At 44.4% G+C, this 21,391-nt stretch overlaps 1 protein-coding gene across 2 annotated transcripts in view; it reads left to right on the top strand.

Annotated features, from left to right (window-relative positions):
• The window catches only part of MYRIP (myosin VIIA and Rab interacting protein), a 169,588-nt gene that overhangs the window by 68,577 nt on the left and 79,620 nt on the right, over nucleotides 1–21,391 (top strand). For both annotated transcript variants that reach the window (XM_080673115.1, XM_080673116.1), the window contains exon 3: nucleotides 1,076–1,297. In XM_080673115.1, the coding sequence (XP_080529241.1) occupies nucleotides 1,076–1,297 (222 nt within the window). The remainder of the gene's footprint in view (nucleotides 1–1,075; nucleotides 1,298–21,391) is intronic.

The raw sequence follows: 21,391 nt of genomic DNA, 5'->3' as shown, positions 1-21,391 counted from the left end.
CTGGGGCTGTGGCGTTCGTTTTGGCGTGGGGCAAGAGAGGTGGCCTGGAGCCTTCAGGGGAGAAGCTGAAAGTGAGATACTGCATAAAGTTTGGAATAAAACGCTTAGGCTCAAATAAGCAACATTTAGAGAAAGAAAAGGGGGACAAAATTACAAATAATTACTAATATAGCCGAAGTCTTAAAGTCATAAAAGAAACCTGTGAACCATTTTATGCCAGCACACTTGAAAATCTAAACAAAAATAGACAATTTTCTAGGCTTCAAAATCATCTCATTTTAAAAATATGAGGGCAGGGGAGAAAGGGAGATGGGGGAGAGAGGAAGAGAGAGAGAGAGAGAGAGAGAGAGAGAGAGAGGGAGGGAGGGAGGGAGGGAGGGGGGAGAGGAGAGACATAAATAGTTCAGAGTAGTAGAATTCAGGTAATTCTAACATTTTCCCTTTTGCTTACCTGTCCCATGCCTAATAGGTCAGGCAAGGGTAACTCCTACGTACACAGCCTCTGTTGACCGTTTAGGTCATGGATTTTGAGAGTTTTCTTTTGTTCCGAGGATCTGAAGAAGAGGGCTGTGTTTTATGCAGCTCCGACTCACCAGCTGCTTAGGGTTTGTCCACTCACATTGATTGGAAAGCTTTTAAGATCCCTGGGTGCTTCCGTTTCCAGGGATGCTAAATAGGGCCAGCACCTCATCGATCATATTCCCAGCAGGGCTGTTGGGAGGATTAATGTTTTAATACAGTAACATCACAACACCATCTCCTGCTCCTTTAAAAAAGGCGTTAATTACGTTAAAGGGTTTCTTTTCTGAGGTTGAACTTCGTTTTCTAATGATGATACGCATCTCCGTCCAGTGTCTGAAATGTAAGTAGCAGGGTGTTGGTGCTTTCTCATAGACGCTGTGACATACAGAAGCCCCCAACGTTAGTCCACCAGTGGGGTTCCTCTCTGGCTATCATGGGAAGCAGGTGTGAGTTTTATTGCTATGCAGGAAGGTCCTTCATGTGGCCGGGGTGGGGATGCTCTGGGGAGAGAGCCCCTGACCTGGTCCTCTCTCTCCTTGTCTGCCCACCCCAGCGAGATGAAGCAGAAGCTGGACGAGGAGGGCAGCAAGTGCAGCATCCTCTCCAGGCACCGGAAGTTCGTGGAGCACTGCTGCATGCGCTGCTGCTCGCCCTTCACCTTCCTGGTCAACACCAAGCGCCGCTGTGGGGACTGCGCGTTCAACGTCTGCAAGAGCTGCTGCTCCTACCAGAAGCACGAGAAGGTGTGGATCTGCTGTGTCTGCCAGCAAGCCAGGTGAGTGGCAGCGTGGACCCCTGGGGCCGGGTCTGGCACCACCCATCTCCCTTCACCCAGGTAGGACGAGCCGCGGCGGATCGGCACACAGTACTGAGTGCAGTAGATTACCCAGGTGAGGGGCCGGAAGGATACTGTGTGAGCTGATATCACAGAGCGGACCAAATCTCTCAACTTTCTTTCTTTCATTCATTCATTCATTCATTCATTCATTCATTCATTCATTCCACAAGTACATGTGGGAGTCTCAGAAATGATGCTGAACACAGGCACCGTGATGGGAAATGAGGCAAATCGCTTTCGGGGAGAGGGGCGGCGTTCGAAATGCATGGATGTGACAGCGCTGCACCCAGCTGGGTTGGGTGCGTCGTACACAGCACTTGGCTCAAATGTCTGTCATGGCACCACTGTGCTGCCCAACCCGTGGTGGGTGCCTCAAGGACAGGGACTGTCCCTGTCTTCTTCAACTCCATGTGTAGCACCATACATAGCCTGGCATGTAAAAGGCACGCACATCTTAGGGCCTGAAGACTAGCCCGGGGCAGTGTTCCATAGTAGAAAAATGCAGAGTACGAAGGAGGTTTCAGGGATTTTAAAGAGAAAAGGATCCAGAGAGTGTTGGAGTGTCCTAAAGAGGTTTCATGGAAGAGGAGGGGACCCTGGGTGGAACTCAGAGAGGAGGAATCACAGGGCATTCTTGGACAAGGGGCGGCGTGAGCAAAGACGACAGCTCCCCCGAGGCGTGTGGAAGGCCTGGAACAGACTCTGGCGGAGGCATGGAGAGTTGGTCAGTTTATGTGAAGAATTGGGGTTTGTTCCTCAGGGGAAAAATAGCAGTTGGAAATCATTGGAATAGCAGGGTTTTGTTTTTTTTTAATATATATTTTATTGATTTTTTACAGAGAGGAAGGGAGAGGGAGAGAGAGTTAGAAACATCGATGAGAGAGAAACATCAATCAGCTGCCTCCTGCACACCTCCTACTGGGGATGTGCCCGCAACCAAGGTACATGCCCTTGACCGGAATCGAACCCGGGACCCTTCAGTCCGCAGGCTGACGCTCTATCCACTGAGCCAAATCAGTCAGGGCGGAATAGCAGTTTTTAAAATACGCTGTTCTTTACTGTTTTTCGGTATATCCACCCCACACACAGAAGGAAATAGTAGTACCTACATAATTTTGTTTCTTTTGGTTTTTCTCTGTTCCTCTCCTCTGTGGTTCAGAAAAATCTCCACATTTACTAAGCAGTCAATAGCCGTTAAGCATACAGTCACATCCTCTCCACCCCACATCTACCCCGAGTTGCATGAGTTTATTATCAGTTACAATTAAATGACACATTGCTGTCATGAAACAGCAAAATTGCTGAGTGACTGAGAGCACGGCCTCAGGGGCACCTCACTTACAAATGGAAGAACACTGCCCCAGAAGCCAGCCTTCTGATTCCAATCCTGTGCTACTTTCTCTCTACAAGACTGTCTCAAGGAGTAGCCAGATATCGAAAAGTAAGTTGTCAAAGGACAGCACGTGGCTCCTAAGGCTACATTTTAAATGTCCATTTCACATTTCTACCACTTCACGAGGAGGCAGGAGGCTTAGGTAATCCTATGTAATAGTCCTGCATTATTTCAGTGTAAACATTCCATGGCAGTTCCCCGAGTCTCAGAGGTAGGACATTGGAAAATAACGGACCACACATAGGAGGATACCTGGAAAGACATCCAAAAAACGAATGTACATTTGTTCCAATTCTTCTAAGAAAAGGGAGGGTCATTGAGGAGTCTTCCACATTCAGCATGTCTAGCGTAGCTAGGACACACCCAAAGTGGTTTAATCAGAATTGGCCGAAAGAAGTTGCTGAGGAGAAGTTGGGAATTTTGCTCCTTTAATCTTGAATGATGTCTTGTGGGGGCATCTCAGGAGTCTTGGGATTATTATTGTCTGAAATCAAAGGGGACAGAAAATTTGAGCTCATTTCCGGATTTTCTGTGTTATTCAAGTTCATCATCAGAACCTGTCCAGGAAAGAAATTCCTAGGATGCATGTGGCAGGTTTTTGCTTCTTGACATTTCTCTTGAAACTGATAGGGAAGAATGTCCAGGTCAGAGTACCTCAGTCTGACAGTTTTTTTACATTTTGCAGGATGTCTCAGAAAAGTCCATTTGATGTGTGTAGTAACAAGCTGTCCAACCTCCAGCATTACACTGCCAGGAACCAATTCCAGCATGTAATAATGACAAGAGTCTCATCAAAAGGTTGATGGGACTTGGGCGGCTCAACAATGGCTGAGCTACGTATGTAGTTTACCTGTTGGAATGGCTAAAAGGCACTTCCCCCAAACCTGAATAGGATAATTGTTTGCTGCCAGACAGCTCAGGGCATTTTATTGCCTCCTGTTGGCCAAACACCTGAACAGCTGTAGGCTATTCCCCAAACTGACAATGCTTCTGTAAACCCTACCCTTTGAATTGTATTATCTCCACCTTGCCTGAGGACAAATTGTGTTTATAAATAGCACAGGGTCCTTAGACAAGGGGTAGTCTTCAGTTCCTTTAGCTGAAGATCCTCTGACCCCCAATGCCTTTCAAAATTATCTTTCAGCCCTAGCGGGTTTGGCTCAGTGGATAGAGCACCAGCCTGCGGACTGAAGGGTCCCAGGTTCGATTCCAGCCAAGGGCACATGCCTGGGTTGCGGGCTCAATCGCCAGTAGGGGGCGTGCAAGAGGCAGCCGATCAGTGGTTCTCTCTCATCATTGATGTTTCTATCTTTCTCTCCCTCTCCCTTCCTCTCTGAAATCAATAAATATCTATAAAAAAAATTATCTCTTGTCTTTGGACTCCTTCTTGAATCTACGCATCAGCTCCTTTCTCCAGAATGTTGAACCCTTTGTAAGGCTGGGACAAGAACCCTGGCATTACACGAGCATTTAAGGCATACTTTGACTTGAATCAAGTATGGAAATTTTCAGATAAATAACTTTAAAAACTTGCACAGTTTTTTGAAACAGAAAAACAACAACAACACCATTTACAACAGATGGTTTAGACTTTAAATATGATCTTACGTAGTAAAAACCAGTGTCATGCTGGGGGGTCGTGTTATGGAGCACTCTGTACCGCTATCCACTGTGTCCGCCCCTCGTGCAATCTGCAGCTCGCCTCTTGGTTTAGAAGTGATTTCCTTCAGGTTTTAGTCTTCGGGACGTCCTCTCAGCATATTCACATTCAAGCAATTGGATTTAAAACATTGTATACATCAGATTCCACAAAGAACCCATTGTGCGTGTGCGTGTGCAATCTCAATGCAACAGTAGAGAGCGTCTCTGAGAAGGTGCAGAGATGACCACTTTCGTGAGGTCACTTTCAGAACCACAGTTCACTCCCCACAGCCCGCGATGTACTTTTCCTTTCCCAGGAGAATCAATCCCATGTTTGCTGCATTGGTTTCATCCCTAGTGGTGTATCCCATGGCTACCATATGCATGGTTTTTGAGATACCGTGGAGCCATGAATAATTATAATAATAAAAATGTTTGTCCACAAATAATTAAGGAGCTAGGAGTTGAGGGTAGATGTTCCTGGGAAAATATTAACAAGTTGCATCAGAAGTAAATAACTGTGTGAGTGAGGCCCTTGGGCCTGCCTCTGGTGTAGCTCTAAATGAGAGACTTTGCCGAAACCCGTTTGGCTCAGTGGATAGAGCGTCGGCCTGTGGACTGAAGGGTCCTGGGTTCGATTCCGGTCAAGGGCACATGCCTTGGTTGCGGGCACATCCCCGGTGCGGGGTGTGCAGGAGGCAGCTGATCGATGTTTCTCTCTCATCGATGTTTCTGACTCTCTATCCCTTTCCTTTCCTCTCTGTAAAAAATCAATAAAAAATATATTTAAAAAAAATAATAAATAAATAAATGAGAGACTTGCATTAGAAACGGTAGGGTTCATCAGGGAGGACCCTGGGCCTAGTCACTGTAAAAATGGTGGTGTCTCTAACTACAGCTTTCTTCCTTTTCATCTCAATGAAAAAGAGCCTGTATGTCTTAGTGTTCTGTTTGATTACTTATCAGAGTAAAGAACTTTTATTTTAAATGAAAATTCCCTTTTCACGGTCGTTGCTGAAATTATGATCAATTCTTTTGCTCTATATGTTTTGCATTAAAATGTGTTTCTGTTGTTAGTGTCAGTTTAAAATTTTTCACCTTGGGCCCTAACCGGTTTGGCTCAGTGGATAGAGCATCGGCCTGCAGACTTAAGGGTCCCAGGTTCGATTCCGGTCAGGGGCATGTACCTTGGTTGCGGGCACATACCCAGTGGGGAGTGTGCAGGAGGCAGCTGATCAATGTTTCTCTGTCATCGATGTTTCTAACTCTCTATCCCTCTCCCTTCCTCTCTGTAAAAAATCAATAAAATATATTTTAAAAAAATTTTTTTCACCTTGGGGGAATTAACAAACATGAATTTATTATGGAATGAATGATGGATTACTTATTTTTTTAAAATATGTTTTTATTGATTTTTAGAGAGAGAGGAAGGGAGAGGGATAGAGAGAAACATCGATGAGAGAGGAAGTCATCAATTGGCTGCCTCCTGCACGGCCCCCACCAGGGATTGAGCCCACAACCCGGGCATGTGCCTTGACTGGGAATTGAACTGGTGACCTCTTGGTTCCTGGGTTGATGCTCAACTGCTGAGCCACACCAGCCAGGCTGTTTTTGTGTGTGTGTGTGTGTGTTTTAAGTATATTTTTATTGATTGCAAAGAGGAAAGGGAGACGGAGAGAGAGATAGAAACATCAAAGATGTAAGAGAATCATTTATTGGCTGCCTCCTGCACACCCCCTACTGGGGATCAAGCCCGCAACCTGAGCATGTGCCCTTGACCAGAATCGAACCCGGGACCCTTCAGTCTGCAGGCCAACACTCTATCCACTGAGCCAAACCAGCTAGGGCCAGATGACTTATTTTGGAAGTTATAGAATCAATGGGATATTACTGAATCATTCCCTTTGTCATTTTTTTTGTTATACATAAATTTATGTTCTTGACCACTTATTATACATATTCATTCAAACATTATATAAATAAGGACCATATGGCAGTTGCATTTTGAGGTCTTCAGCAGGAAATGAAACTTTCAGAGTGATCCCGGCCCGTCCATCTCAACCATTATTATTTCGGGTCAAATTGATTCAAGAACAATGTCTCTATTTTCCTTAGGAACAAACTGTCTTTCTAGTTCTTTGCTTTATTATAAAAATGGTTCTCTCTGATTTTTATCATTTTGTGCTATTACCTTTAACACAGACCAGTTTGGGAGATTGTTTTCAGGGAATGAGAGAAAAAAATTATTCTTGGAATTGAAATCAAAACACATCTCCTCATTATGCCCGTGTCATTTGCTTTGGTTTTTCTGAGATAACTTAAGGCTTCATTTCTTTCCTCTTGGAGTTGGAATCTTGGATATCTGATCACTTATCTCTTGGTATTCACACAGCCCACGATTCATAAATTTGCATACTGCCCTTTTGGTATAAACTCCACAGTTTGTTTTAGAGATACTCAATGGGTGTGCAATATCTCTAAAACGATATAACATTTAAAAATTATCACTATTGGATAAGAACATTTACAGGTTAACAAATATATAGGGAAATATTGAACCTCACTAAAAAGCAAGGGACTCAAGTTTGTGCTTCACGTAGTATATTTTCCTCATTAGTAATTTTTTTTCTTTATTCATCACACAGATTGAAAAAGGCCTTCTCATTGCTGGTGAAGTCTAAGTGGGCATAACCTTTTTTTTTTTTTTTTTTTAATATATTTTATTGATTTTTTACAGAGAGGAAGGGAGAGGGATAGAGAGCCAGAAACATCGATGAGAGAGAAACATCGATCAGCTGCCTCCTGCACACCCCCTACTGGGGACATGCCCGCAACCAAGGTACATGCCCTTGCCCGGAATCGAACCTGGGACCTTTCAGTCCGCAGGCTGACGCTCTACCACTGAGCCAAACCGGTTTCGGCTGGGCATAACCTTTTAACGAACATGTATCAAGAGCCTGTAGCATGTCCAAACCCTTTTACTCTATAATTTCATTTTTGAAAACCTATACCTAAATAGGAAACAAATTATTTTTTTAAGTGCTGTACAAAAATGGGTGAATTGTTTGTAATATAAAAAAGACGGATGAATCTCAGAGGGAAAGCAGGGGTGGCGGTGTGAAGAGAGATTAACCAAAGAACTTATATGCATAATAGAGGCCCAGTGCACGACATTAGTGCACTGGGGGGAGGGTGTTCCCTCAGCCTGGCCTGCACCCTTTAGCAGTCCAGGAGCCCTCAGGGGGTGTCTGACTGACGGCTTAAGCCGCAGTCAGACATCCTTAGCACTGCTGTGGAGGCGGGAGTGGCTCCTGCCACCATGGCTGTGCTCGTCAGCGGTCAGCTCAGCTTATGGCTGAGCGGTGCTCCCCCTGTGGGAGAGCACTGACCACCAGGGGGCAGCTCCTGCATTGAGCTGGTGGTCAGTGCGCATCATAGTCATGCACCGTTTGGTTGATTTGCATATTACCCTTTTATTATATAGGAATATGCATAACCCATGGACACAGACAATAGTGTGGTGAAGGCCTGGGAGAGGGTGGGAGTGAGGTGGAGGGGGTCAGTGGAGAAAAGGGACATCCATAATACTTGCAACAATAAAGATTTTAAAAAACCAATAAGGATACATTTTTAAAAATATATTTTTATTGATTTCACAGAGGAAGGGAGAGGGAGAGAGATAGAAACATCAATGATAAGAGAGAATCATTGATGGGCTGCCTCCTGCACACCCCACACTGAGGATTGAGCCTGCAACCCAGGCATGTGCCCTGACCGGGAATTGAACTTCGACCTGCTGGTTCCTAGGTCAACGTTCAATCACCGAGCCACACCGGCTGGGTAATAAAGATAAATCTTTTAAAAAGAGAGAAATAATCTAAATGCCCAACAATAGAACAGTGGATGTAAAGTAGGGTACATTCAACTCGACAGAATGTGATGAGACCTTTAAAATAATGTGTGTGTTGGATTAACGTGGATGAATCCTTACATTAAACTGTTAGATTTAAAACTGCAATGCAAAATGCACATGTAATATAATTACTATGTAATCAAGAAAATATAGGAAAAGGACTGAAAGGAAATTAACAATCAATGCTATTTACAGTAATTGGGAGGTGGGCTTATGGATACTATTTTTCTTACCTCTATTTTCCATTTTGTTTTCACGTTTTTCACATTTTGGACATGTGCTTTTATAACTCGGTATAAATAAAATAAAAATAAAAACATCTAGGATTTGTTCCTTTCCTCCTCATTCCCAAATCCCCTCCTGCATCACCCCGTGTTGCTGTCCCCCAACAACTCCGTGTTACACCAGCGTTAAAATCACCCAGTTTCCTGGGAAAAATGGAACCATTGAAGGGGCCTTGTATTTTGAAGAGACAGTTAATGGGCAATTTCCATTATTGATCTGTCTATAGCAGATCTCCATAGAGACTGTGACTGCAGTACTCAGTCTAATCATTGTCAGAGTGACCTGAGTCATGAGGCAGCTGGGAATTCTTTAAAATTGAAATTGCCCCCGGTGAAAGTTAAGCATCTGTTTTCTGTTCACTAATTCTTTACTATCAATAGATTAAATAACAAATGAATATATCAAGAGTGCCTGCTACGGACATGGGATTGAACTTGCCTTTTCAGATGAGTTACTTCCTCTAATCCTTGTAAGAACTCTGTAAGGGGCAAGAGATTAGCTCCATTTTTGAGCCATGAAACTCCAGTTGACTAGGTGGCTAGTCAAGGTCATCTTGTAAGTCTCAAGTTCAGGAGTCTTCTTACCTTCAGGAATACAGCCTGGGCCCCTCGGCCCCTGACCTTCAGCTGCCCCACAGACCTCCTCGCTCAGCCAGCTACGTGGACCCCGTTTTTAGGTCTGTAGAGCAGTGGTCAGCCTATGTTCCTAAACAGGGTCAAAGGGTAGTGAAGGTTTCCATTCCTTTTGAAAGCACTGTGCATCCACAGGCAGTTAACGACACACTTGCGTTCCCTGTGCAGCCATAGCAGTGAGAACAGACTGAGACAGGAGAGAATGTCCTGGGAGGAGGACGGGTACGGTGGCATCACAGTCCATGCCACCGTGTCAGACATTGGCACCCCTCTCCCCTTAGCACTGTGGGTTCCTCGCAGTCCATCTAACCTGAGGCCTTTAGCACTAACATTTATCCTGTCCGGACCATGGGGATGGGTGGGTGCTGTATTGATTGAAAGATCGAATCCCTATAATTCCGAAGTTTTAGGGAAAGTACAGACTTTGATGTGGCACATCAGGAGCATGAATTTAATTTTTGAGATAATTTGGTGAACCATTGGCCTCCTGAGTTATCCAAGGGGTGAGGAGGATATGAGTGATGCTAGTGTAAAGGTCAGGAGTAATACAAACACATCATGGTACTCTCCCAACTGGGAAATGACTCCTTTTGTAGCTCAGCTGATCGCTGCTTATTTATGTTGAGCCAAATAGAAAGAGGACCTAAATGGCCACTATAAATAATGTTGGATCGCCCTGGCTGGTGGTGGCTCAGCTGGTTGGGCATCATCCCAGGCACCAAAAGGTTGCCAGTTTGATTCCCTGTCAGGGCATATGCCAGGGGTGCAGGCTCAATCCCCCTGCAGCCGATAGATGTTATGCTTTCACATCAATGTCTCTCTCTCTCTCCCTCTCTCTCTAAAAAATCAGTAAAACATCTTTTAAAAAATAATGTTGGATCATAGATTGCTCTATGATTTTGGGCATATGACTCAGATGGAGTTCGAAGTTGAAGGATATTGCTATTAAAACTGTTTCTATTCCCATCTATAGGAACAAATTTCCTCAGGGCTTACTTATTTTTTAAAAAAGGGATAAAACTGCCGAAACCGGTTTGGCTCAGTGGATAGAGCGTCGGCCTGTGGACTGAAGGGTCCCGGGTTCGATTCCGGTCAAGGGCATGTACCTTGGTTGTGGGCACATCCCCAGTGGGAGGTGTGCAGGAAGCAGCCGATCAATGTTTCTCTCTCATCGATGTTTCTAGCTCTCTATCCCTCTCCCTTCCTCTCTGTAAAAATATCAATAAAATATATTTTAAATAAATAAATAAAATAAAATAAAAAAGGGATAAAACTAATCCTGAGCACTATCTCATTCAAGTAATAAATAATATTCCTCTGTTCAGAAAAGAAGTTAATAAAAAAGCCATCTCATTGCAAGATATATTTCCAATAAATGTATATGTTCTCTTACTGTTTATCAGAATTTAATATATTCTGTTTTTCATCAACTGTGTCTTAGTCAAAATCGATAACTCAAGCCAAGATAAATATTTTGACACTTTGAACTTCATGGCTCAAAAAATTATTAAATTCAATTTATTACACATCTTTGTCTGACAAAGAAGGACAGCATGGTGATGAATTTAAAAACTAAACATAAAAAAATGACATTAAAATAAAATTCTATAAGGGCCGTAGAATAGGAAAGAAATGTCTGTCCAAGGAGAAAACTAAAAAATGGTAAAATAGAGCGTCAGCCTGTGGACCAAAGAGAACTGGGTTCGATTCTGGTCAGGGGCACGTACCTTGGTTGCAGGCTCAAAGCGATGTGTTTCTCTCATATCGATGTTTCTCTGTCTTTCCCTTTCTCTTCTACTCTCCCTAACAATCAATGGAAAAATACCCTCAGGTGAAGATTACAAAAATAAATAAATAAATATAAATAAATAAATGTCATTTTTTTCAACTGTTAAAGGAGTCAGCAAACTAGGGCCCACAGACGAAATCTGGCCTGTCCCCTGTTTTATAACCAAGTTTGATTGGCCACACATCTGTGTTCATGCATTTGTGTATTGTCTATATCTGCATTCAGTTACAACAGCAGATTTGAATAATGACAACAGAGACGCTAGAAAATATTTACTATCTGGCCATTTACAAAAAGTTTGCCAACCCCCAGCTTAGACCGTCATGGCCCTTCACCTAGATTTCAACATTTCCATCCTGAACACAATGGGACACTTTATTTAAGGTGTTAACTAGGATGAGATGGCAACCGTGAATGTCTGCCACATGCCCAGTATGGAATATCTGGGGACTTTAATAGCCAACAAGACATCACACAAGCTAGCAGCACCTTTCCTGTTAATTGACTGCAGTGTGGACCAAGGAACCCCCACCCTCAGCCCCTGAGAGGGCCATGCTTTGTGGCCTTGAAATAATGAGTGAGCTTAAAAAATAATGGAATCTTTGGCATCATTTTCTTTGAACAGGGACCAGTTTAAAGATGCCGTCATCATCAGCTTTACTCATTGACATGGTAGGAAGAAATGCTAACGTTTTTACCAGTTTAGACTGGTATTAAAACTTTTGTACTCAATCTTAAGGCCATTAGGTATCTCTCAGCATCACTTTTTTAGCATATAATTAACCTAGTACATGGCCACCAACTACATCGGTGCCTGACACGTGTCAGTGATATGAAGATGAAAATAACGCGCGGAAATATAATCAGCTTCTGGGCTAGATAAGCCACAAATAGCTTTAAGGCTTTAGGGAAAGAAATAGAGGTTAATTTTATCTTTTGGGCAAATACTGAAATACAGGAGGCCATTAAATAGAAAACAAACTGCTCTCATAGAGAATGGTTTTCATTTAGCCCCTAATTGATGGTATGTTCACATTAAGAGAGAAAATCAATAGAAAATGTTCTTTAAAATGGACCCAGCAGTCTAACAGCTTGTCATCATTTGAGGGGGAAAAAAAGCCCAAAATGTAAAAAGCACCTGAACCTCAGAGGTTGGATGACTTTCTGGAGGTGGAGCCTGGCCTGGTTTGCCTCCCAGGCCCAGCCACACTGCCCCAAGGACATGAAGAAGCCTCGCAGAGATCATGCCCGTTAGAATCACGTGCTCCTCTCGGCTGTCTTCAGCCGTCTTTGTGGAGGAGTCACATCCTGAGCTAAAAGACCTTGTAAAAGTACCTTTTTCCTAAGAAATAGCTCCTCGGGTCAGGCCAGTTTTGGACCAAAGTGTAGGCAGCAAGAATCACCTGGAAGACCTGGAATAGGTTCTCTTAAACCGGATAATACAGAAATAAGAGAATTGGGGCCGAAACCGGTTTGGCTCAGTGGATAGAGCGTCGGCCTGCGGACTGAGGGGTCCCGGGTTCGATTCCGGTCAGGGGCATGTGCCTTGGTTGCGGGCACGTCCTCAGTGGGAGGTGTGCAGGAGGCGGCTGATTGATGTTTCTCTCTCATCGATGTTTCTGGCTCTCTATCCCTCTCCCTTCCTCTCTGTGAAATATCAATGAAAATATATTAAAAAAAATAAATAAATATGGAGTTACCAAACAAATCTATAAAAAAAAAAAAAAAAAAAAAAAAGAGAGAATTGGGGATGACTGAAGCCATGCCCTGGACTAAACCATGTATGTCAACTAACATTTCCATAAATCTCATTGAACAAACACAGTGCATTTGGGTTCTGATGCTGATGTCTATTCCCTCCCCACCAAGAAAGTGGTGAAAGCTAAGCTAGGCGTTAGGAGAGGTGTCCCTGTCCCAGTCCCCATCTGCATCATCATTTTATCTTCTTGATTCTTGGTCTGGCAACACTTTCTCTTTAATCCTTCCCAACCTGCACAAGAATGAGTGTTTCCTTAATCCGTGGTCTTCATAACAATTATGAAGAGGCAGTCCTTCCGAAGTGGCTCGGATTTTATGGATGGGAGACAGGGTCTTGGACAGGGATGATTCTAAAGGGCCAGGCACCTCTGCTCCTCACTGGTACCTGCTCCGGTCCATGAGTCCCTGCGCTTACTTGGCATTCCCTGCCACATGAGCTTGTTCGGGTCCTGGAAATGCCTTCTTGCTCTCTCTGTGCTGTCCACGAGTGCCAGAACTTGTAGCTCGGGCTTTATTTACGAAAGTGAAAAGTTTCTAGGGCCTGACTGACGTGGCTCAGTGGCTGAGCATCGACCTATGAGCCAGAAGGTCATGGTTTGATTCCCGGTCAGGGCACATGCCCGGGTTGCAGGCTCGGTCTCCATTGGGGGTCGTGTAGGAGGCAGCCAATCAGTGCTTCTCTCTCATCATTGATGTTTCTCTCTCTCTCTCCCTCTCCCTTTCTCTCTGAAATCAATAAAAATATATATGTTAAAAGTTTCTAGGTCATTATCTTAATTAGTCCTGGACAATATAGACAGGACAGTCTTGTTTCCCATCTTATAAATGCGGAGAAAGAGGCTTGGGAGACTCACCCAGGTCCGCACACTTGCTGGGTGGTAGGCAAAAGCTTAGCAGCCATTATGAGTTCCCAATAATCAGGATCCAGCATAAGGGTCAGCTTTGGGCACTTAGGCTACCGCTTATCCGTGGTTGAAATCATGAAAGAACAGACACCTGAGCCCTGGATCCCTCAACCAGTACTCTGCCAAGCTGTGCAATGCGAAATATCCATGCCAGTCAGAGGTCCGTGTTCTTCGGAATCGTCCTATCACTGGGAATGAGACAATGAAGGACTATCTCTAGTTATTGGAGAAGCCTTTGAACAAACAGCAAAAATATCTACAGGTCACTATTTTCAAATTCTAGTTTGAGTGAAGAAAAGCATTCTCTGTAACTGTATTGAGCATTCTTTGGCTACTGTCCCCTAACAAAAGGTTTGTCCTTTTTTCCCCCCTTCATTTTTCTGGGCAAGGGGTTGGGGCTGTGGTTAACGTTTGAGCTGTGCAGGCATGGCTGTCAACTGGGAGGATTGGGTGCTGGGTGCATGCTGAACATGGCACGTTGGCACCAGAGCTCTGCTCCAGCCAGAAAAGCAGACAGAAGGCTTGGATGTAGAGTATCTGAAGTGGGGGGTGGAGAATGTGGCAATGCATTGGGGACCCGGGGGTGAGGAATGATGTGCAGCAAGGTTGCGATGCTAAATACTCTGCCAAGTGCCCCCTGCTCCACTTGGAGCCCTGTTGACTGGGACAACGGTGTAGGGATGTTTTCTTGGGCACTGCTTCTCCAGAGATGGGCGTGGGGCCTGGGGCAGAGCCCTTTCATCTTCCTGCCCCTGCCCACGTGTATGGTGACCTCTGCAGCCTTGTCTTTGTGCAGAGCAGGGGCAGTGGACCAGCCCAGCCTTGGAGTTGCGGGGAGTCGCTGCCCGGGAAGGGCTTGCTTGGGGTAGGTGCCTGTGTGACAAAATGTGAACCAACTGATTTGTTTTCTTGGGTCTTAAGCGAGGTCTCAGATGTTCCCCAGAAGCCAGTGTGACTGTAGTTGCTCATTGGTGCTCTGGGTGGGGTGGACCAGAGCTTGAAACCCCTTGAAAAGTTGAGGAAACCACAGATGGTTGGGTATAACTAGGGTGCCGGGTGCTACCGGGATGTCCGGGCAGGAAGCAGGAGGCCAGGGCAGGGAGCGGCCTCTGGCACCTTGGAGGGCATGTGGTGTTGGGAGATCAGCAGCAGTGCCTCCAGAACCTGCCTGGGCATTCTCTCTGTTCCCTGGGATGTAACTCAACATGAATCTAGTTAGGCCAGCGGGGAGCTTTCCTGCCCCCACCGGACAAATCTTGTGACTCAGTTCCCTCCTGTCAGTGTTTATGCTGCATTTTCTGATTTCCCTGTCAGTTTTCCTGGTAGAGAAGATGGACTCACTTTCAGTCCAGCGCCTGTTGACCTTTGGCTACAAGTGGGAGGCCTACACTTGCCCTTTTTGACACCCTGAAGCACAGCGAGAACTTTCTTTGTTGTCCGTCCTCCCATCTTCCCCATCCCAGCTTCTCTGAGCTCATGTTCTCCTTTCCTGGATGAATATGGCCATTGTCCCAGCTGTCGTCGTGGCAAGCTTTATTTAGAGAGAATTTTATATAACAACCGCTTACATAACACTATGTGCTAGGCAATGCTCTGGGAGTCTTATAAATATTAACTCTTTAATATTCCTAATGATACTACGAAGTAGGTACTGTTATTATCCCCATTTTACATACAGAGAAACTTAAGCATGAAGATGGGAAATAACTTGGCCTAAATGGATTTGTTTTCATGAAACATTTTTGGTTCAATCGATGGGGTTGGGTTGGAAAGCTTGCTGCTATGACAGCTGGGACAATGGCCATATTCATCCAGGAAAGGAGAACATGAGCTGAGAACCTGGGGTGGGGAAGATCGGGAGGACAGAGAGCAAAGAAAGTGGTTACAGCACATCACCTACTAAGTGGTAGGGTACCTCACTAACACCAGTCCGTCCGTGTGGTTTGTTGGAAATAGCAGACTCTGGAATTACTTGCGTTCAGATCCACCACTCTCTGTGCAAGGGGTAGGGACAATAATGCCCACCTCTGGAGTTGTTTTGAGAATAAATTGAGGGAACCTGCTTCAGTGCCTGATAGTTAGGTGTTCAGTGAATGGCGGTTACCGTTAAAACTGTGACTGTTGTTGATGTCATGGTCACAGCACTGCTGGTTCTCTAGGGACCCTAAAGAACAGTGCCCTTCGCTTGTGGAGCACACTTGTATTGACCTCCCACACCCACTGCCACCCCTCATCTTCTCTCCTCCCCACCCCCATGCCTGCCTCCGTATCCCCTGGATCCTGGCAAGCTCTGCGCGCACAGAAGGAGCCTCAGTTAAGATTTCAGAAGAGCCTAAGCAAAGTCCTATAGCGCAGGCTGCCTCGAGCCGGTAACCTTCACGTTTTCCTGTAGCCCGATTCACCCGAACAGGCTTGTTACTGGGATTGCATTTCGGGGCTAAGGCAGCTTGATCTTTCAAAGGGGATGGAGTTGACAGAAAAAATGATTGAAAAGTCTAACACAGCAGAGCCTTTGAGTGGAATGAAATGGCCATGAACAGCTATACATGGTCATCCAGGCAGATCCCGTGTGTCATCTGCTCCTTAGCGAGGAGAAAGACGTTGACCAATGGCCAGTGGTACCAAGTGCCTTGGGAACTCCCAGCAAGTCCTGCTCAGGGACCACAAGGCTCCTCTCAGCCATCTCTACCCCATAATCCATACCTCCCCTAGCACGGTGGTGTGCACATGGAGTGATGGAGCCTAAAATACGTTATCCAAAAGGGGGTGATCCCCTACCCTGGAGCCTTGTGTTAATGGGGAGCCTAGAATTTCCTGTTGGCAGCGTCTCCCAGAGAAAGGGGATAGGTCTGGTGGTCTCTTGAGGTCCTTTTCCACCTGCCATTCGTTCGCTATATCCATGTGGTCTACATCAGGCCTCAGTTTGAATCCTGGGTTGGCACTTATTTGCCGGGTGATTCCGGCCAAGTTACTTAACCTTTTTGAGTTTGGGAGAAACAAGACTATTCTCAAAAAGGTGATTGTACAGAAAAAGAGAAGATGCGGAATCACTTAGCAATGCCTAGACCCGATAACTGGTAGCTGTTATTATGTTGTTTTCCTCGTGAGGTGGTTAAATAGCTTTTTCCTTTCCTTTATGAAATATTCAGCACGGTATTAATGCCGATGAGCATGAAAGCATTTTCTCAATTTGTAATGCCTTTTTTTTTTTATAGCACAGCAGGAATAATTTAATTTTGATAATGAATTCTATAGTTCCTTTCCCAGCATTGACCCAAGGCAGTTAAAGATACTGCCGCTTGGGGATCAACAAATGAGACTTGTGCATCTTCTGAACGATTTCCCTGGATCGCTCAGTGAATGTGTGAGGACATTAGGATGCAAATAATCATTTAATAACCCTAAGTGTGTGTAACTTTACATTTTCGTGCTCATAAGCTCATATGCTTTAGAAAATGTGTACAGTAGACCAGCTGCAGTCCTGATGTCAGGTAAAAATATTTGTGCTCTATCACATTATACATTTCGTATTTTTTCTCTTCTCCCATTACCAGAGAATTCATTTTTATTTTTGTCTTGATTTGTCATAAGCCCGAATGGCGGTACATATGTGTTCTATTGACTAGTACTTGATTTTCTTAAACTTACTGCGTCCTTTATTCTAGAATTAAGATCTTCCTTTATTTGAGGAAACCTTTTTCTATTATAGTGACTCTCCAACTTGAGTGCGCATCAGAATCACCTAGAGCAGTGGTCGGCAAACTGCGGCTCGCGAGCCACATGCGGCTTGCAAGCCGCGGTTTGCTGCTCTCTTGACTAATGAGTTTGCCGACCACTGGGATAGGGGCTTAATCACAAGGAACAACAACAGCCTGTAATTATTGGAATCGAGTCCTAGAGAGCGTGTTAAAACCAATTGCTAGGCCTTACCCCAGAGTATCTGATTTTCGTAGGTCTTGGAAGGGCCTCTAAAATTTGTATTTCTAATAAACTCTCAGGTGATGATGTTGGGCTGAGTATACCACTGTGAGAACGAGAACCGCTGCTCTAAAATACTGTCACACGTTGATTTTCTCTTGCTGTAATGTTTCTCTTTTTCAGGGACACCAGCGTTATGAATAGTAGGGGACATATTTCCATCTCCATCGTGTGATCTCTAGTCCTCTCTAACGCCTCCTCACTTCGCTTTATTTTCTCATCCTCTATGTCCTCGTGGACACAAAGGGGCCACATGCTCACCTGACAAGCTCAGGGAAGGCCTGTGTGGTGGCCTTGCAAACTCAAAGACCTAAAATAACCACAAAGGGTGGTCTGAAATGATAACTTCTTAACTAAAAGCAGTTTGTGATGGGTAGTCAGGTCCTAAGCCGGTATCCTCCCTGACAAAGGTCAATCTTTACCTTAACTGAGCCTGTCTATTGTCTTTTTGCATCTACGATAACATATCGTTGGAAAGTCAAAGTCACTTTCCTTTTCCGGACCCTGGAAGCACAGGCACCGCTCTGTAGAAACCACAGATCCCCTCATTGTTACTGAGTTAATCGTTGACTGTGAACTATTCAGCACCCATCTAAGTAAAAGAAGTGTGTCTATCATTTCACTTTTTATCCAATCCCAGAGCTTTCCCTGCTTTCCTTTCTCCCGCCTCCCTAATCGATCACCCATGGAGTCCGTGTAACCCACTTGCATCTCCTCCTTTGACTGTAATGTATAAAATAAGGTGAGAAACTGCCGTTCTCCGGAGCACTATCTCAATCCATTAAGACTGTGCTTCCCAGCATTTGTCGACAGTTTGGCTCAAAACACTCACAGAAATTCTTCACAGTGTAGAATGATTCTGACGTTGACATCCTTGACAGGGTTTTCATCAATGTCCCTTCTCCTCTTTGCCACCACTCATGTGAATTTCTGTCCTGGTGCTTTTGGTTTCATTTCTTTCCTGAATTCTGCTGTCTCACTCTTTAACAATTTCTGTTGTTTCCTATTCTCTTTGGAACTTTTTTTTTTCTGGTCTGAATTTTTTGTCTGGCTATTGTGTATAATGTTCTTGTTTTTTCTTCTTTTATGTCTTGAAGTGTCTTTTAAAAGACACTAAAAATTATGTGATGGTTTCTTGGAAGTATTTCACTTTTTTGAATGGAGAAGAGCATTCTTCCTGGACCCACCCTTTATGGAATATTGATGTAGCAAAGGAGCCTTAAAAAAAAAAAAAGTCCAAAGAGAACAGCAGTTCACCTGAAATTTAGGTCTGCTAGACAGAACACTTTCTCAAGGGCTCACACCAACTTGCGTACACTTACAGCGAGCCCTGCACCCACACTGTGTGTGTGTGTGTGTGTGTGTGTGTGTGTGTGTGTGTATACATGAGTGTCCACATTTACTTTTCTAGCTAAGAGCAGTCTCCTTGGAAGCTTGCCTACACTTTCTCCTGATCCTGCCATAGTGACTGCTCGCTTCTTTCCAGTGTGGCTCCCTGTGCATCACCTTCTCCAGCGGCCCCTGTCCTGCCAATCGCGCTGGAAAACATGTTGGGGGGCTCTCATATCCCACAAGTACCTCGGTCTTGCTGGGAATCCTACTGCCCTCTAGTGCCTGGGGGCCAGCCATCTTTCAGTATATGGGACAGTCACAGGCCAAGAAGACCTGCTCCCTCCAAAGAACCAGGAGGGTCCTTATGAACAGCAGCCGTCAACTGTGCTGAGCAAGTTTCCCCTAAGCAGGAAGGGAGTGAGGGTGAGGGAGTCAGGCTGGATATTGTACTCCGAATGAGTGATAGGCCTGCTTCTATTCAGAGAGACCCGGTTAGCTCCGCCTCTGTTGTGAAGGGAGCTAGTCCCCATGAAACTCAGCTTTTCTTTTCCCTCTTCCTGATACACCCTAGACACCCTGAAACGTGGCCTAAGAGGCAGTGATAACAGCATCAACGTTGACATTTATGGAGAGCTCACCAGAAGACAGGCATGTTGAATAAGTCACCTGTGACCCTCTCACCTGAATGGAGTTATCTTCATGTCTACATATTATCATCCATATAAACCCGTATTTTACATGGTGATCATCATGGTAATACCTACTCTTTCTATACGATTTTACTGAAATATATCCATTCTTATCCACACTTCTATACAATATTCATCGTTGAATGCCTATCTAATAGTCTATCATGATATTGTGCCATGATTTATTAATCCATTTTTGTGATTTTAAACATTCATATTTCTTTTCCTAATTTTATTTTGCAACTGCAGACAATGCTCCCACGAACATCTTTATGCAGATGTCCTTCTGCGTCTGGTCATTTTCCTAAGAAAATCTCCAGGGGCAGAATTCTTGGCTCAAAGTCTGTGTCTGTATTTTGGACTCTTCTGAAAGAGTACCGCACTGCTTTCTCACAGAAGTGTACGAACTCATTCCGCATCAGCATTAACATCCAGCTCTGCACACACGCCAGTGCCGGGTTCTCTCATTTTTTAAAATGTTCACTGCGTTGCTGAGAATAAAACTGTTTTGCTGTAGGGGGAGTAAAAATATACCAGTGATTTTGAATGTTTTCCTCCAGCGTCTTTAAAAGAGTCTATTAACCTCTTGAGATGATTGAGGACGTAGTGTCAGATTCGTGACGCTAAAACCTGGGTTGCTACTGAGCATTGTATAGAGTTTTCTCCCAGCAAGTTTATTTAGCCTTGAAAGCCAAACAATAACTCTGCACAAAACACCATAATTCATTCATCTTTTCACCCCTGTGGGAAGCTATGAAATGGAATCAAGCACAGATCGATCAAGGACAAGGAATTCAAGTTATGCATAAGACAAAGGAAAAGATCCCCCAGGCTTAGCCCCTATGGGTGGCAGCGATTCACTGAGGCGAGTGATAAACAAAAGCAAAATATACATTTTCTCTGGCTTTAGTTCCAAACCCTTTTCTGTGGTTATTTTTTTTCTTTAGTGTTTTAGCATGTGATGGTTACACTTTCATGTGCAGACCACCATTTAGACTTGTGTTGACCATGGAAGGGTGGCATGTTCATTTCCACTGGACACTGTCAGGAAGGCTGCAAATGCATCAAACCTTGGCAGATGCTCTATTTGAAAATACTGTGTTTGGTGTCACCGCCTGCAAAACCCGGGCATGGTCCATTTCACCCACCCCTTGGTCACTTAAAAAAAAAAATTGAGAAGCAAATCCTGCCCTGTCCTGTATATCTAAATATTTGGTAATATAGTCCTGCTTTTCTAAATAAAATGAGTATATTGGTAGTTGGTACTCACTGGACAAATGATTAAAGAGGACAAGTGGACTGAAGAACACGGCTCCTTTGTAAGAGCAAAAGTTGTCACTCATTTTAGGGGTGCACCTGGCTATCTCTTCTCCCCCATATTCTGGCAATGGCTGCACAGATGTCACACACACCACCCATGGTTCATAGGTCAGTGCTCAACTACTGAGCCATGCCTGCCAGGCTGCCCTGTTTTACTCTAAATGCTTTTAAGATTTTCCCATTATTCTTTATTTTCTTTAGTTTTACTAGAATGTATCTATGCATGAGTTTGAAAATGTTTCTTATGCATCATTAGACTGCTTAAATCAGTATATTGGGATGTCTTTCATTAGTTCTGGGAAATTAGCCATTTTTCCTGGGTCATGACAACTGTATACTGGGAAAGACATCGAAGAATATTTTGCGATAGCAAGGATGGTAAATGCTGGTGACTAG

The sequence above is a fragment of the Plecotus auritus genome (assembly GCF_963455305.1).
Source record: "Plecotus auritus genome assembly, chromosome: 6".
Classification (NCBI taxonomy): Eukaryota; Metazoa; Chordata; class Mammalia; order Chiroptera; family Vespertilionidae; genus Plecotus; species Plecotus auritus.
Note: the sequence above shows the minus strand (reverse complement) of the source record. Positions and strands in the feature narration are given on the sequence as shown.